The sequence below is a fragment of the Pleurodeles waltl genome, chromosome 7 (assembly GCF_031143425.1).
Source record: "Pleurodeles waltl isolate 20211129_DDA chromosome 7, aPleWal1.hap1.20221129, whole genome shotgun sequence".
Lineage (NCBI taxonomy): Eukaryota > Metazoa > Chordata > Amphibia > Caudata > Salamandridae > Pleurodeles > Pleurodeles waltl.
Window position 1 is genome coordinate 1,068,066,297 of NC_090446.1, and position 18,713 is coordinate 1,068,085,009.

An 18,713-nucleotide genomic window follows, 5' to 3' on the forward strand; every position below is an offset into this window, starting at 1 on the left:
AGACGTCTCAGGTTCAAGGAGGTGCTGCGATTCGGAATGAAACCATTCTGATCTTCATGTACCAGAGTTGGTACGTGGTGGAGTAGACGGTTGGCCAAGATCTTGCTTAGTATTTTAAAATCACTGTTTAGCATTGACAAGGGGCGGGAGTCGGTTACCGAGGGTTGCCTGTATTTTGTCTTAGGGAGTGGGATAACTATTGCCTCTCTCATGGTGCACGGCATTATCCCATTCTGTAGCGCTTCTGTATACATCTCTACCAGCTGGGGGGCCAGTTGTTTCTCGAATTTTTTGTAAAAGTCCATGGGGAGGCCATTTGTTCCCAGGGGCTAATTGCGCTATAGCTTCACTGACCTCCGCCACAGTCACTGGGCCCCCCCAGCCTTTCCCTGTCTTCGGTCGTCAGGCTCGTTATAGGTATAATTTGGAGAGGAATGTTTTTCGTTTTCCTGAGGCAATCAGGATGCACATTCTGAAGGGGAATGCGCGATCACAAATATTCAGCAATTAAAGCTACACTTTCAAGCGCCATATGTATATGTCTAATTTTCATAATATGCTCTAGTCAACTACATATCGATGAAATGGGCCTTTTCATTTATTTTTTACTCTGGTAGGAACAAGCTGGTGAGGCTCTGATTTCCCCTTAAATTGTATGACTGCAGCGCAACAAAAAGTAGATAGAAGCACAAAAACGAAATGGGTCTGGGCAATGCTTGTCCAGGATTTAAATTCATACTCTCTGACTGATAGTTCAGGGCAGCTTGCGCTTTCGGCTGTTTTGAATGCCCTAGTTATTAACACCTACATCAGTACTATTTGACTTCTAAGGACTTGACTTAGCTGAAAATACTTGCATTTCATTTTATTCTGAACAACGGAGCCAAAAATGTGTCTTGCCTCAAAACAAATTTCAAGGGTTCTGCCATCACCTATTTGTATAACTATCGCTTAATAGAGACAGTGCTTTGTGGCCCCATGTTCCAACTTTCCTGGTTATCTCTGGGAAGGAAAAGGCTGTCATATGCAAAAAGGAGAAGCGCTGCTCCGTTAAAGAAATTTTAAAAAAATGGTGTCACAAGGGAAGAATAGTGGAGCAAACAAACTGGCACTTCTACCAACCTTTAACCTTGAAAGAACTGTTTTGTTGTTTCTTGGATAAATCTGTGCTAAAGATTCGTTCCTGACAGCCAAGAGACCCAACTTAGGTTGAGACACCTTCAGCAAGTACTAGTTCTATTAACCTGCACCATTCTGGGACAGGAAGCTGTTATTTCACTATTAACCATTCCAACATGAAAAAGTGCTATGAGCTATAAAGGCAGAGCCAGCAGAAAGCGTTGCCGGGACCCTGTGGTGAGCTACGTAATGTTTGTTGATTTGGAGTGGACAAGAGGACTGCGTATTATTTGGACTAAAACCAGCCGCAGCCCGTCCTTTAGGGTGGAGGGGCCACGCCCCCCCACCTTTTGTCCCTCATGAACAGTGCCTGTCAGGCTGAACAAAGGTCAGCCTGACAGACACTCTTCATGTTCAGCTCAGGCAGGCAGGAGCGAGACATGCGTGATTTGCGCAGACTCCGGGGCTGCCCGAGCTGAACTTTGCAGGGCTGAACAGGTCATAGCTCCTATGGTCGTGACCTCCTCGGCTCGGCAAAGGTGCCTCGAGGCCCTCCCCTTCGGGGACGAGGGGAAGTGTCACCCACTGACTCCAACCTTGGCGCCTCTGGTTTAAGCCCTGAAGCAACCAGGGCGAGTGTCAATCAGTGACACATCGTCAGAGTGGGGAGGGGTCTATAGTCTCACTGACCCCATCCCACTCTGTGACGAGGTTGGGACTGCTGCCTTCCCTCATTGGCAGACCTAAGGTCAGCCAGTGAGGGAAGGCAGCAGACCCAACCCTCCTGGGACCTACGAGCTGAAGGTAAGTGTGTGTGTTTTTTTAAATTAATGTTTGGTGCATGTGTGTATGGTGGAATGTTGATGAGTGTTGTGAATGGATGTGCGTGTGTGAATGAATGAGTGTGAGTGTGCTTCCCACCTGCCCCCCTCCCTCCTAAAATTACCGGCCGCCACTGACTAAAACATTGTTATACTTTGTTATTAAGGACATTTCAAGTCATCTGGAATTCTGTGACGAATAAAGTCACCATGGACTATGGCCCTGTGCCTCAATATAGTCACGGCAAGCAAAAAAAAATGATTGATTAAACCCAGATCTGTGACTGGGGGTGAATGTTTGATTTGCTCTGCATTCCGTCCATCATCTGTTGTTTTTGTATTTTTCGACCCAAGTGGGAAGGGTATGCCCAGACATGGGTCCCATGCTTAATATGCCACCAGATTCAAGCTAGCCTGGCTGAGGAAGGGTGATACCTTGAAACCGGTCCCAGGATGGTTGTTTCTGGTCCAAGGAAGACCTGGCCTAGCAGTTTGGGCTGGACTGTTTCCATGGGGAACAGGGTCAAGACTGATTTGCAGATGGCTGGGTCCAAACGGGAATGGAATGGCAAGCAAAAAAGCTGATGGATTAAACCCAGGTCTGTGACTAAGGGGGGGATGTTTGATTTGCTCTGCATTCCGTCCATCATCTGTTTTTTTAATATGGTAATGGACATCCTGAGTTACAGATGGGTACCTTTATCCCTTATATCAATCATTTTGATGTAAGAAATCGTGGGGCATTTGTAGGCCATGGGAAAAAGCAAACCACTGTATCACCAAACAGAGTATAGGGAATGTTGTTAAGTACCATTTCAACTGCTTTTCTAAGACACTTTCAACGCGATGTTTCCACACTTCATCAACATACTAATATTTATTTACTAATAAGCACCTATCTTTTGCAATCATACACAGGTTACTGTTTCTATAAAAGACTACAAGGCTATTACTTACTACAATAAGCACAGATGTTTATGTAGATGAGCCAGTCTACAAACAGTTTTATAATATAGGTTCCTTTGCAATGTTTTTCCTGACACAAATGTGAAATGGACAACTGTTTACCATACAATCTTGATAGTTTCAACATTATCAATTGGTAGAAATGCCATTACCTGAAACTCTGGTTGAGCACCAAAAAATTCTTTCAGAAGTACCAGCATATCAGAAGCTACTGTATTAATATCTTTTGCAAACGCTTGACTGCTGTTTGCGTAGCTGAATCCGGTGCCCACAGGATTGTCCACAAACAAGACACTGGCCTCCCGAACCTGTACCACAGAAAAGAAAATGGTTACGACAAACAACACCAACTGAACTTTATGAACTTTGTGCTTAGGCTTTAAATAGTTGGGTAGGATATGTGCCTGTATACAAACAGTATGAATTCTACAGTTAACGTGAAGTATTAATGATGCTAGTGTTCCAGCCAGAAAGATAAAATGTGGAATTGTTGCCACCTGATACAAGTGTGAGTTTTAAAGACAATGAAAACTCAGTTTCTTTTTCACCTTGTAGTGTTGTATAGCTATTTTAGCCATACTTTAGACACGGTGTTTTAAGCTAACTAGGCCTGCTGCTGTGCACTTTAACCCTGTTACATTTTATTCAGCATTGCTTTATTTTTCTAGCAATAGCTACATTTGCGGTGCGGTTTTATTTTCTTTATCTCATTGTACTTTCGCCTAGGAAATCATCAAGGCCTTAGTAGGACATTTATTTCCCTTTGTGCTTTCTCCAGGGCTACAGTCAGATAGGGTTGCCGACAAATGTGGTATGTTGTGTCTCCAACATTCACAGAAAAGCACACACACTCATACGTGGGGACCATTTCTTCGAATGTCAGCTGTTTTATTATAAAACACCACTTTGTCCCAGGCACATTAGAGGGCGATTCCAGTCATATGGCCACGACTGTATGCCGATTGCTTCGCTGCAGCTACTTGCCTAGACAGCCCGACCCCTGATCCACATGGGGACGGTGTCTCTCTAGACTACAGGCTTCTTTCCTGAGGTATGAGGGATGATATACCCCCAGGGAGGAAACGTGAATGGCAGTTTAGGCTTATTACGCTGTGCTCAAACCTAGTGTAGGTAGCAGAAATACATATCACTCCTAGTGACAGTATGGTAGGACTGTTTTTGTGTTTTACTCTGTTGGTCACATGCTTGTTTTTATTGTGTTTTATCATCCTTGTTATTGCAACACATGCCTTTTTATCTAAGATGCAGTTACTTCAATAAATCCTTATCGAACTATGGGCCAGATGTAGGAAAAAAACAAATTGCGACTTGCAATTTGCGAGTCCGAGCGACTCGCAAATTGCAACTCGCAATTTGGTATGCCGAAAGGTGTCTCAGACACCTTCTGCAACTCGCAATGGGGTCGCAAAGACCCACCTCATTAATATTAATGGGGTGGGTCGCAGTTTGCGACCCCATTGCGAGTATGGGCACTCACGGGGATGGTGGCCTGCTGGAGTCAGCAGACCACCATGTCCGTGACTGCTTTTTAATAAAGCAGTTTTTTTTTCTATCTGCAGCCCGTTTTCCTTAAAGGAAAACGAGCTGCACTTAGGAAAAAAAAAACGAAACCTTTTGTTTCTGTATTTTTCAGAGCAGGCAGTGGTCCATAGGACCACTGCCTGCTCTGAAAAATTATTTTTGTTTCCATTCACAAAGGGGAAGAGGTCCCGTGGGGACCCCTTCCCGTTTGCGACTGGGTTACCATCCACTTCAAGTGGATGGTAACTGCGATTTCATGAAATTGAATAGCATTGCGAGTCGCAAAAAGGAAGGGAACACCCCTTCCTATTTGCGAGTCGGAAATGCATTTTGCGAGTCGGATCCGACTCGCAAAATGCATTTCTGCATAGCAAAGAGGCTTTTGCGCCTCGCAAACGGCGTTTTTCACTGTTTGCGAGGCGCAAACACTTTGCTACATCTGGCCCTTTATTCTGCCTCTGTTGTCTTTGCCTATATAAGACTTTAGGTAACTGAAAGGGATGAGAATTGATTGACCACGATTCACCGGAGGAGTCTTTCTTGTCATGCGCCTAGATGCCAAATCATTGCGGTTAGAGATGATGCGCTGCTAGTTAGCCGGAGAACCCAGATTAGGCCGACAGGCTTCTTGTGGTGTGGAATCATACTTAGTAGCCACAATCCATGTGATCCTATCTTCTAAAATCAGTAGCCTCTTTAGCATAATGAGAACTTACGCGACATGGCACCACCAACGTTTGGTCAGGCACTAATATTCGTATCCTCCAGAGTATCTCTTTCTCGTTTAAGGCTAAAGACACCTCAATACTATCTATACGGAGACATCCGTGGTATTGAGGATTTCCTCCTCAGCTAAATAGGTAACACCTATCTTGAGCTGTAGGTTGTTCAAGCTTGAACCTTAAAAGGACTAATCACCACTTGGTGTCCTTATCTCTCCCATTAAGATGGCGAACCCAATTGCAATTGCAGTAAATATGTGACCTCCCCTAACTGCTCATTTATTGGCAAATGGCCCAATGGCCTAGGTGGGGTCTAGTCACATTTGTTGTTAAGGCTCATCCAGCCTAAAGAACAGAGTTGTTTTATTCTTGGGTCACCTTTCCAGCAGTAGATGGGAACACAAATAAATTTCACCACTACACACCTGCAAATATACCTGCTTAATACAAAGCATATGCATATTTAGAAATACCTTTATCTTATCAAAACCATAATAAATAGGCTTGATGGCGCCCTACCACATACAATATTATGTTAGATGTTAGGTTAGGTCCTCTAAGCAACGCTGGCCCAACCTGGTCTTTATTGCCCACATATACACCACACCCTGATGCAGCAACCTTAGCGGTAGCAGAGGTTCACTACTTATATATAGAGTTCACGACAATATACAGAATATTAGTACAGTTTGTTATGCAAACAATAAATACTAACACAGCACGAGCTGCCCCAGTGCAACAACATGCAGTTATGCCAGGCATTCACCATGTGACTGTACATTCGCCCCTCCTCTTTCCATCCATATTTGAACTCTTAGGGGAGACTGCACTACTAACTTTTTATTGATTTTTCCTTTATTGGCTTCACTGAAATCAGGTGTTCCGCTACCTCCACGTAGAACAGACCATGGTACAACTGTGTCCTTATTGAACTGCCTCTCCTCCAAAAATGGGTTTGGATATCTATCTCCTTGGTATATGGTCACCTCGGTGCCCCGGGCTCTCAGGTAATATCTCCTTTCAAAGATTTGCTTAAGCAGATCAGGGGACAAAAAGATGACCAGCGTTGGATCTGTATGCCGACTACCTCTTGTTTGAATGCACTTTAAAGCTGTAATATCTTCTGAGGACACCTGATTAAGATCAGGAAGTGCTTGTACGAGTTTTAGAATAGTAGAAAGATTGAGCACTTCAGAGGGGGTTCTTGAAATAAATTCAGGGATCTAGAGCAACAGAAGTTCCTGCTCCTGAGTAATTGGATTTTGATAATTTGACAGATTTAACTGCTGCGATATAGTATGTCCTCTTCTTGGTGTCTTTACATTTTTCAGGATTATGGAACTGACCCCCTCCATCCGTACAGTTCTCTGGGGTCGCATGTGGCGGACCACCAGAAAGGCTTGCATTTTCCTCCATGGGGCCTTTTGGAAGTGGAGATGTTCTATGTTCCTGCGATGTCAAAGACATTGAGAGAGTGCCTTATAGTTCAGGAACATTAGTTGCCCATGCTGTTGTGGCAGGCCAAGGAGTACCATCTGATTTTTGCCTTCCCCTTGATATCTTGTATTTCTTACTTGGAACCTCTGTAGGGGCCACTGTAGTCTTTGTGACATCTGTGCAGAAAGACTGACCAGACTTCCTGCCCTTTCTTGCACGTTCTCTCTCTAGCTTTGTCAGTTGCAATGGCAGAGGCTTTTCAGGTTTCCTTAGATCTAATGGATACGCCAAGGCCTCAGGAGGCTCTTTGATGGCTTTTACAGCAGAACTTTTAACACTGTTCTCTACAGGGTCTATTCTTCCAGACGGTCTACTTGATCGATATGCTGACTATCCTTTTCATGCTTCCTGCAGATGGAATGGGTGTCAGCATGTTAGCTACTGAATTAACATTTGTACGCTCCTTAACTTAAGTAGTACAGACCTCTCTTAATATTCCTTCCAAGGTTATCGGCAATTGGGACAATCTGTCTACCACCTCTTTACATGAGCAGATGGTAAAATCATTGACCTGTTTCGTTTGGGCCCTTGTTATCAGGGAGTTTAGTTCTTCTAGCTTGTCATCAATTCCAGAGACAAGCACGACCAATGTGTTTAACAAATCTACCTGGATATTCATTTTATTAGAGTGAAAGTGGAGTGCCATTACTGTTGCCTACATCTAATTCAAACTTGCGGCCTACATATCGTTCACACTGCTTACAGCCAATGGTTGTAGGGTTTCCCTAACCTGTGTCCTTTGATTTTCCACTGAGACTGTCACATTGGTTCTTTCTGTCTGACGTCTGTCACCTACACTTGACCCCCTTATTGGGTCGGGAGATCGTCTTCAATGATCCTGACTCCATATTTTCTAGACTATAAACTGGAAAGGAATAGAACCTACAGCCATGACTCTTTGAGGGATTTTTGGATTTCTCTAAGTCCCCAGTTTCATCAATGACTTCCTTCTCAGAGTCAGGGTTAGATGAACTAATTGAGGTATGTGAGTTTTGTTGATGCAGATAAATGCCTTTCATGGTCTTCGATTGCTTGGGGGTTTCATAGACTCCTGAGGGGGTTAACTCCCCTAACCGCCCGATTGGTGTGGCAGTAATAGTAGTAGCCGCATCCCCAAGTGCAACTGCCAAGGGGCCACCATGTAAGAATTGATTTTCCATGATTACAATTGTTGGAGACAGAGTGATTGGTGGGGAAGAATCTCATCTCATCTGACTTCTATCTCCCCTCTTAACCTTTTGGACCTGAAAGCATGGACAGGTGAAGGAAAAACCTCAGGAGCCGTTTGGTTGAGACCCAATAAGGCCCTCTTGTTTACGCAGTTACATTTAAACAGCATAATAGTCAGTTATCTTGTGATTATCAGGTTGAACTAAATATTTCACCTCCTCCTCCTGGATATTGTCAATTGCAAACTTTTCCCTTGCACACCAGTAAGGCAACACAGTACATTGAAAGGCAAACCCACCAATGCACAACCGGAAAAGCCACTATTTTTATGGAATCTATTTTGATTCAGGGTGCTTTCTTTATTTACCTTAGGCTCAGAAGAAGACTCTTATGACGCACTGCTGAAGGAAGACAGTAACGTTTCAGAATTTTTCACAATATTGCATTCTTCAAGATATTGTAGTTTTGTCATCTTACTGACAATTTGGGGTATTTGTCAATGGTTATCATCAGAATTTGTCCACAAAGACAAAGTAAGAGCATGAATCCTCCCATAAACCATGAACTGACTAGCAGGTTGGCAAATATTCTATAGAAATTCCACAATTACTAAATTAGATAACGGTCGCAAGTTGGAAAAGTGGAAATTTATTGTTAGCAAAGAAGTAAGTTCTTTGCTTTGTGCACGAGTGATTATATATATGTTTGGTCCTTCAATGCAGGCGATACTGTCTACTTTGCTTCACAAGAAACAGTAACAAGCATTTTCAATGCAAAAGATCTCGCATTTACTTGAACTGGAGCTATTGGCATTGTAAATTTATCACTGGACTTCTTTTGCCACGCTAATTGGTCGACAATGCACATATTTTGGTCCTTTATGCCATATACTTCCAGTGTCCCTGCATATAACTAAAGGGCTAGTAGGACTACTGGAAATTTTTTGCACACAAGGCCCTTAAAACACAAACTGCTTCCAGGTGCAAAACAAACGTTCCAGTCATAAGGGAGCTTACAAATACACTGAATGGTGGGGTGGGTTAATATTTTGAGGTCACCACTAATCTAGTGTGGGGACCCAGAGATGATCTAGACAGAAAGAGCACGTTGTGGTGAGCACGTTTTGAAGGTGGTACCATTGTCCTAGGACCACCACCAGCTGAGTTATGAGCAAAAATGTTTTGGAAAAGGAATGCCCTGCAAAGCATTATGGGGAGAGTTTTCGAGTGTCGTCAATATTGTATTATGTTGACTGTAATGCTCAAAACACCCCCTAAAATAGCTATTATAAGAAACATGGTCATGCAACCATATAGTTGGCCCCAAGAGGGCAAAACCACATGAAAAGAAAACCAAAGAAAATAATGCAGTGAAAGCATATATTTAGCCCCTAAAGGGCCTAGTGCATTACACATTTTGAAGGCTAGCAGGCCTACCACAATGATATTACAAACAAGACCTTAGAAACACAAACTACTCCCAGCTGTAAAACAAAGTTTCAGCCATGCAAGAGCTTCAAAAGACACTCAATGGTGGGAGAGGTTATTATTTTGGCTTCCCCCCCTAACCTAGTGCAGGGACCTAGAGATGATGTAGATAGAAAGAGCACTTGTCATGAACGTTTTGGTGGAAGTCCCTCTGGCCTAGGACCACCACAGGCTGAGTTATGGACAAAATGTTTTGTAAAACAATGCTTGCAAAGCATTATGGGGTGAGTTTACAAGTGCTACTAATATTGTAGTATGTTGACTGTAATGCTCAGAACAGCCCTTAGCAGACACCAAATTTAAAATAGCATTTATAAGAAACATGATCACGTAACCCTAGAGGACATAACCACATGAAAACAGAATGGCGGAAAATAATGCAGCACAAGAATCTTTTTAGCCCTTAGAGGGTGCAGTGCATTGCACATTTTCAGGGCTGGCAGACCTACTGCACTGATATTACAAACAAGGTCCTTAAAACACAAACTACCCTCAGCTGTAAATCAAAAGTTTCATCCATAGCGAGCTTAAACAAACACAGAATGGAAGGAGGGGTTACTAATTTTTTTTTTTTTTTTGGGGCGGGGGGGGGGCAAAGATGATGTAGACAGAAAGAGCAGGTTGTCGTGAACGTTTTGGTGGTGGTCCCATTGTTCTAGGACCACCACGGGCTGAGTTATAGGCAAAAAATGTTTTTGTAAAAGAATGCTTGCAAAGCATTATGGGGCGAGTTTTCCAAGTGCAGTGAATATTGCAGTATCAGCTCTCCTGCTGAATTGGGCGAGCTGCTGTCAGTTTCTTTTTTTTATTTTTTTTTTATGTAAAACATTTAACAATTACAAGTGTTTATGTGAAAGCTGTGGAGTGTAAAGGGGAGTGCCAAAAGAAAGGACTCTGATTAGGTAACAGTGTGAACAATGTGACAGGCCTCGAAAAAATCATAAAAATGTTACTAGACCTGCAGGTCGATTATCTTGAATAATCGACCTAACTGTAATGTACTTGACCCAGAAACAGGTCTCAAATTGTGTGATCCTGGGCAAATATTGTATTTTACCGTTGCCTTTTTCTTCATTCTCACATATGAGTGCACTTTCAAATATGCACGTTTATTGTGCTGTAAAAAAAAAAAAAATCCTCTTTTTCTTTTAATTAAATACACTAAACGTTTGCTCCATTTATAATACATCTAGTACACATATAGGGTACACATGATCCCTATATGTGCCTCTTGGTTAACTAATGGCTTTGCCATCAGGACAGGAGTGTTTCTCAGTTTATGTTTAAATACTCACTTTTAATAAATATATTACTAAAGCATGATGTGGTAGTGCACTGTCATTTACAGACAGTAACTTTCCAAGAAATGTCCAAAAATCTCCCCACTAACTTTCTGCTTTACTGATAAAACAATATAGTGTATTAACAATATTTGAAAATTGGGTTTCAGAAAACTTTTATCATTTGCCTATCACCTAGTAAAGTGTTCTGCCTTGTTTTTCATCCTACTAAATATTTTTTTCATCACACAGAAGTAGAAAAAAATGGTCTTTCACAGCTACTGAGATATATTTTAAAATGTGTGTAAAGTTGAAGTAGTTGGAAAAACCGGATACCAAAAGCCTTTCATTTCACATAGGTCAGGCAGTTCACCTTATAAAATCCTGGAACTCTGCAGTCACAGGGAAAAGTATTGCCATTTCAAGAAAACAAACTGACTTTTGACCTCTGTCTCTGAACACAGAGCAAATATGACAAGAGTAAGATTTAAAGGCATCTTAACTGCCAATTCAGTTTCTAACTGAACAGAACACCTGTTCTTTGCCCACTCGTAATGGTCGAGTGGAAGCTAAGAATAGATCGACCTCATGAAATAAAACTCGCCATAGCGAGTTGTCGAGTAGATTTTGAGACCCCTGATGTGGACTTCAATAGCAACGATGGAGTTTGCGTTGCAGTTTTGCGCTGTGAGCGCCATGGCCACCAAGGAGCACGAAGGGGAGAGGCCAAAGAAAGAAAAAAAAAATGCCCACACTGAAGTATATCGGCAATCGTACAATAAACCATGTAAGAGTGTCAGTCTACAAAGCGGTAACAAAACAGCCCCAAGGCAAGACAAACGTAAAGCATTTACCAGTGACATCAAGGTATTTTTGCAAGTCAAGCCCACAAACGAGTGAAAGTGATGGGCGTGAGATGAGTGATTAAAAGCACACAGAATATTTACAACAGGTCGAAAATCGTTTGCGCGCACAACCTAAAAATTACAAAATTCTCAAGCTTTTGGGTTTCTGAAATGGGCGTTGTACATCAGAAAAGTAAGGAGGTTTTCTCAAATCTACAATTATTTGCTAGACAGAAGGGTGTATAACAACTGCAAAAGATGACAAGGATGTATATTAGGAGAAGAGTTTGAACATTTTGAATGGGACAGAGAGCTTGGGTAAGGTCTGTGTCCTGTTAACAGGAAGGAAAATGTTAGCAGTTTACGCATTATGAAACCAACAAGGCTGTTAACAAGGGGGATAAATGGAAGAGTGAGAATGCTGCTAACAATTTTTAAGTGTTCATAATACTGCATATTAACTTGTTAATTCGATGTAACTGAATGATCTAATTACACATTTTTCGCATTGCATTTACTGTGGAGGATTAGTCAAAGTACGGGCGTCATTTAAGCCAGCCTGCTAGATCAGTCGATGCCCTGGCCTTTGCATCTCTGGTCCCGTATCTAGAGATCCCTAACTGCCTAGAATGATCTCTCTGTCCACAGTGCATCCCCTGGGGTGTTGGATTCACTATAGGAAGGCCTGAATTCAAAGTATATTTTATTTATTTATTTTACACACTCTATGTTCTTGTTTTAATTTTACACAAACAGTTCACAAACATGAAGTCCTTTAGCAAAAAAAAAAAAAAAAAAAAAAACACAAAAATGTCTCGACTGCCCCTACATATGAGGGCTATAATAATGTGTCCCTGCCAGGGTCCACTATGCAAGGTGCAGGAAAATCCAGTGATGGTAGCCGTGCCTTAAATAGGGCAAGGCAACTACCACTGTGTTGCAGTCCAGTGGTGGACATCTGAGGCTACGGCATTGGAAGCCAAGCAGTTCTTCTGACTGTAACTGAGGACACAACTGTGAGAGGCAGCTCTGCCAATTTGTGGCATTGATTCTCCTCTGCCAAACATTTTCAACCTGGCTTATTTTAATTACTTCATTTCAAATTGGAAACATCAAACACATAACCAAAGGATATACTGTATGTGACCCTTGTTCAATAAAACACAGAAAAGCAATGGTTTACCCAAGTGGTGTTTCTTGGTTTTAGGTCAGCATCAAGAGGCCCAATTTCTTCAAAGTTTCCAAAGCCACAGCCTGAAGCTCCAGGACCTCCCTGAAAAATAGCCACGGAAAGTTTAATTCTGGAAGACAACTATGATTAAGTACCATATAGGTCATGAATGAGTGCCCAGTGACTGTAAATAGTGAAGTCCATCCAGACACGTACACTTTTCATTTGTAAATCTTACACTATTTGTGAATCTGGTAGCACAATATCAGTGAATCCTGCACTACTGGGTTTTGTCTCATGCTATACAACAATACAAACATATTTGTTGATGGTTAAGTCCTTGGTCTGAGTGCATAAACAATTTAATAATACTTGTATTAATTGTTTCACTGTTTTTACGGGACGAGATCTTTGTGAGAGCTCATGGAGTAATCCAAAAGCAAATTTATTTTTCCCAGAATTCAACATACTAACATTATGTACTGACATTTTGTGCTGCAACAAAACATACCACAATTCTGAAAGACCAAAAACGTAATTAAGCAGAGGTCTAATGCTGGTGCTCATTTGGCACTAGTGCTGCTTTGCCCATCTATAGAACAATGATCCCAGGTGGTATAAGCAACATATCTATTGCAATGAGGGAAGGGCAATAAAAATCTATTTGCGTCAGGAAGCCAACTGAAGCTGTTCTCTCGAGCAGAAGCTTGCTGCTGCTCTATTTACATACACTATCGTGCTCCCCCAGTGGTTGAAGTTTTCCTTAATATATCAAGGCCTACTCAAAGGAATTGAGTTGTTTCCTGTACTTCGACCAGATTCAATTTCATTGTGGCGCTTTCTCAAACGGGGCAAGCTCTAGGGCGGTGCGACCAGTGCCACCACACAGGCTACTGACTTCGGGTGAGGGTGCCATGTTGGCAAGTATCTTATGATTTTAAAAGCACCGGCTGCTGGTGTTCCTTGCCTCCAGCTATTTTCAGGTAACAATAAAAATGTCAAGATAACTCTGTGATTAATGTTCTTTCTGGAGAAGATCGGAGTTCTCTTTAGTGGAAGTTTGGCTCATCGTAAGATAATGCAGAGGGTTACTATGTCTGCTCCAAAGAACATGTAACATGCAGATCACAAAATGCATATAATGTAAAAAGGTTAGTGTTACTGCATTTGCCAGAGACGTCCTTTAGTTACTTGCAGTTTATAAGTTAAAATCGTAATATAGAACAGTAAGCTATTTACTGTCATCAAAGAGTTGTATGCAAACAGCAAGTTATAGATTAGGCCTTATCTTATGATTTTTCTCCCCAGTCTTTCATTATCCTAATGTTGCAAAAAGGAGTCATTTGGGTAGAAATCAATTCTTATTATTAAAGAGAACCCACCAACCATGGTGTTACATTTTAAATTCAGAGTTTGTGCTTCTCTATAAAAAGCACTCCAACTATACTGCCTACCAGTATGGATGACGTGAGTCCTACAACTTGTAGTCCTATGTCTTATGTAACATTTCCTATACACCGGTTTACACACGCCAGATTGATTGTCTTAGTGCTCTGACACCCTACCCTTTACTGAGTGAGTGATGCCATAAAACTAATTAATTAAATGCTTCTGAGAGAGTGGTTATGGTGACTTGAGTGGCCCTGTTAAACGGTGGTAGAGAGGGAATCCATGGCGGAGGTGATCACTGGGTGGGGGGGGGCTGGGAGGGACAGGGGCTACAATCATTGTCACACTGGGTGCCACCAGTGCTGAAGACGGCCCTGCTCAAGTAAATACATTTTAACTATTGCATGATCACCAACTTCCTTCTTAAGGGAAACAAGTCAGCATGATACACAGCTTGCTGCTTGTCTACAGTCCTGATGATGATCCATTAAATGTCCAGGGCCGAAACCGTCAACATATTTGGCAAATGGAGCCTGGTCACGATTTAATTGCCTAGTGCTGTACAAAAATTCTGTACTGACAAAGTCTGTCGGAGTCAATTTGTTTGGTCTCATTGTTGTGCTATTTTTATACTTTGTATTTTCTACTACATTTTAAACCATGTGAGAACATATAAGCAACAAGCACTTTAGTAACTCATTTTACACAACTTGAAAGTCTGTATTTTCCTTGTCCTGCAAATCTCTTTTTATACAGAAATGTTTTGAATTATAGATTTGTTGTGATATGACTTTTGAACTAACTGTTGTTTCTATAGCAAAAGACCATTGTTCTATAAGTGTTAATTGCACCTGGTACCTGGCAGATTATAAGGAGGCTTCCCCTGTTTTACTGCCTCATTACACATCAGCACAAAGATTTGAAAACTATATTAAGTATAGTTTAGAAAAAGCTACTTGAAACTTAGCAGAATTGCAGTGAAACATTCTTAAAGCACACTCCTCCAAACCTTTTATACAAGTATAACCTACACATAGACACAAACTATAATCTATGCTCCTGAAACTCCAACCCCAGATTCACAAAATCATTATTTACAAATATTTCGGTTCACAGATTGCACTTATGACTGCATAGGTATGTCAAACCTTCCAATACCTTTAAGTGGGGTCTACATGTACAGAAATGGATATTCCCAATTTAGTGGGTAATGCAACTGTGGTGCATGCCAAAAAAAGCCTGGCCTTCGAGAATTTTCATGAACACTTGCAATGAATTCCCACTTACTGAACTTTTCCCTAAATAAAAAGTAAGCCTAAATGATGTATTGTGGGAAACAAGTCCCAATACACCTAGTTTTAAACTAGTGTGAGGGAAGGACGTGTTATCATGGAAACATTTTTTCCACACCAAGAAAACGATTCAATTCATTTCACCCACAAATGGTAGCTAGACAACTCTCCTATGCACCATCTTACACGCAATCTCTTCCCTCGCTTACATCACCACCATCCACCTCAGGAACCTGGGAATTGTTCCTTTCTTCTGAAAAAGCTTTATGGATAGACAGACAGCATAAATACAATTGTGCCGACATTACTAACCACTGATTAAAACAACAGGACTCAATTTTAACAGCGTTTTGTGTTGGAGGGTTTTACAGCAGATACTAAGTAAATACCATGAAGGTAAGCACACGAGGCATTCACTCAACCTGAAATTATGTTAGAGATATACTTCCCACTCCCACGAGAAAGCGGTGAAGAGTCTGATGCCATCAGCATTCACAGCAGATACCACTTGAATAATAAAAACAATTTTGGATAACTAATTGGATGAGAATTACTACTAAATAATGCCAGTAGGATAACTGATCAGAAAAAAATCCAGAAAAAATTCAGAGAAAAGTGTCAAATTTATGAAAATGCTTCTCTGCAAATTTTAGCTCCATTAGCAATCGGCCACGAGAGAAACTGCTCATCAGTGGTATAATGGGTTAGGTAACACACAAAGACCTATTACTTTTCTCTTCACCCATTCTAAATGTAAACCTGTAAGAAAACTAGAAATATATATATCAGTAAACTAAGGAATATGTGCAAACAATAACTACAATCTGAGCAGTAGGTTAGTTAATGAATGATTTGCATAACTATTGCACAACTAAAGAGCCAAGTATGCATCAAAGGCATCTTGAATAGCAAACAACATTGAAAGCCTACAGGCATGAATCACTGAATGTTACGTTTTGCAGTAAACCTTAAAACAAGGCTATATGTCAAACAGCTTACAGGACAATAACTTTTACCTACATTTTTCCTGCAAAAGCCTCTGTGAAAAGGGTCTCCTAGGTTTGTTACAAATGTACATTTAATAATTCTTACCTGAAGCCACATAACTAGAGGTAATTCGGTGTAACTCTTTGTGGGGTTATTAGCATAATACAGCCACCAGAACATGTATGCATCGCTTCTCACGCGAACATATCCCCATGCTTCTTTGTCTTCTGTTCTAATCGTCGCACCTAGAGGCAAGACAAAGAACCCGTCTCCTCAGTTTGGTGAAAAAAATGTATATTGTTCTGAAAACTGCTAAAATTCAACCGCTGTGCAGCATAAATCAGCAAGCATTAACTAAAACGCAACACCTTTATTTTGAAAACGTTTAGCTCGTCACACTGAAAAGCAAATGGCACTTTCTTTAATTGTGGTAACTGCACTAACCACAAGCAACCTTAATTCAATGCTTTCCTTCAGTTTGTTTGAGCAAAAAACACAAACAGTTGACCTCGGTTCTAAACGTGCACATGAAATTGTGCAAGAAACATTAAACGTCCATCTCAATGGCTATACAGGACTGGTAAAATGATTATTCTCAGTTAATGATTTCCATCATAAAACTAGTTATAATTGCCAAGTTATAGGATTATACGAGTCTTAGTTATTTAAAACTCTGAATGTTTATGTGTGTACTCCCATTGTTGAAGTAGCAAGTGACCATTCTTTTGTATCATGATAATAAGACAATGTCGAAATACCATTTTAAAAACATTTACAAATTTGAAAATCTTTACTATACAGAGTATAGTAAAGATTTTCAAATTTGTAAATGTTTTTGTGTATAGTACACACAATGGAAACCACATAAGCTATGTACAGATGAACAGTTGGAGGTAGTGGAATGCCCGGTCTGCTGCGGATTACTGCCCAGGAGGTGCCTTAGGGTTAAAGGTTGCAAGACAATCAGGGACTTTTAGACAGGCAAGAAATAAAAACAACATCTTGTCTGCCCCGCTAACCATTGTTAACACTGCTAGTTTTTGGCACATCAAGTAAAAGCAGTCAAAACGTAACCTCCCTTCCAATTGGTAAGTTAATTTATTATCCGCTGATGCTCCTCAGTTTCTTAACAGGACCTTCACTGACAAATTGTAGTCTTGCTGCTACAAAGAGATGATTTTCTTCTTTGGAGTGCAAAGATAATGTATATGATTGCAGCTATCTTTCAAAGGAAATTACGTCTTCTTGGGATTTATCTCAGGTTCTAATGGTCAACTTTAGTTCCGGTCGAATTTACAGAATTGCAAACTTTGTTTAAAGCAGCCTTTGACAGTTCCCCAGGACCTAACTGGGGTGCAAATTTCCTGGGTTTCCAAACACTACCATCTTATTATCATCTCTAAGATGATGGGACTAACCCAAAATCCGTCTACCAATTTGTTACAGTGGGATGAATGTCTTTTTAGAAAGAATTAAACTGGAATTAGGTGAACCTTTCCTCTCTAAAGGTATAGGTTGTGTCTTCTAAAAAAATGTTACCGTTGGGGTCCATTAGAAAGCTTTGGAACAGATATGTCCCTCTGCAGGGCACAACATAGAGTGTATCTTGAATGAGTTTCTCCAAACACCGAGCTCTGTAGGTTTTCTATTTTTCACTTCAGCACATGACAACTATGCATTACCTATTAGCTAGCCAGTCGATCGGTATGCCTCCCTGTGTTCCTGCCCTGTTATTCCCACTCCACTCCCCCCCTTCCCTTACATTGAAGAGTCAGGCAGCAGAGTGGGAGACCGGTGGGCTGCGGAGGGGCCAGTGGTCAGTAGCGGTGTGTAGTTGGGAGAATAGGGGTGAGCGGCTTTGGACAGGTGTCAGGAACAGAGCTGGTCTAAAGAGAAAAGACACTGGCTCTTGTTGCAATATATACGTAACGTTTTTAACGGACCTTAAGACAGCTTGTAGTCAACTGAGGGCTCCTGCCTGAGCCTTTGGGTAGGAATTAGAACTCCCACCATTATTGTCGTCATCATTTTATTGATTGGTACTGGATTGCTAGCTCACCAAATAGTATACAGCTCCAATAAGGTAGTTAAAAGTAGTAGCTTGACTGAAATGCTTCAACAGACTGTACTGATTAGCCTCAGTGGAACTCTGAGGAATCTCCAAAGAAGGAGATTTAAGAAAAATCATGTCACCAAAGAAGTTGGAATCCTGCGGTGTAAAAATGTCCAAATTGGCCAGCTCACAAGAAAGGATGGTAGAGACCCAAGACGGGGCTCATGGTCAGAAAAATCAAATAGCCCTAGGAGCACCCTGCTCTGACAATCTTGAAAGTCTTGAGCTGGTTGAAATGGTTGCGCCAAGTGATATTCTTGAGTTTGTTGAACGCTTAAATGCTATTGAGGGGGCAGTGAGAGTTGGAGAAAA

The 18,713-nt window shown here is 41.2% G+C and overlaps 1 protein-coding gene across 3 annotated transcripts in view; it reads right to left on the reverse strand.

The window, feature by feature from the left end:
- Positions 1-18,713, reverse strand: part of SCPEP1 (serine carboxypeptidase 1) — a 196,165-nt gene that overhangs the window by 168,496 nt on the left and 8,956 nt on the right. For all 3 annotated transcript variants that reach the window (XM_069200008.1, XM_069200007.1, XM_069200006.1), the window contains exons 2-4: positions 16,394-16,533; positions 12,633-12,722; positions 3,059-3,214 (exon numbers count right to left, since the gene is read on the reverse strand). In XM_069200008.1, the coding sequence (XP_069056109.1) occupies positions 3,059-3,214; positions 12,633-12,722; positions 16,394-16,468 (321 nt within the window). In that variant the 5' untranslated portion in view covers positions 16,469-16,533. The remainder of the gene's footprint in view (positions 1-3,058; positions 3,215-12,632; positions 12,723-16,393; positions 16,534-18,713) is intronic.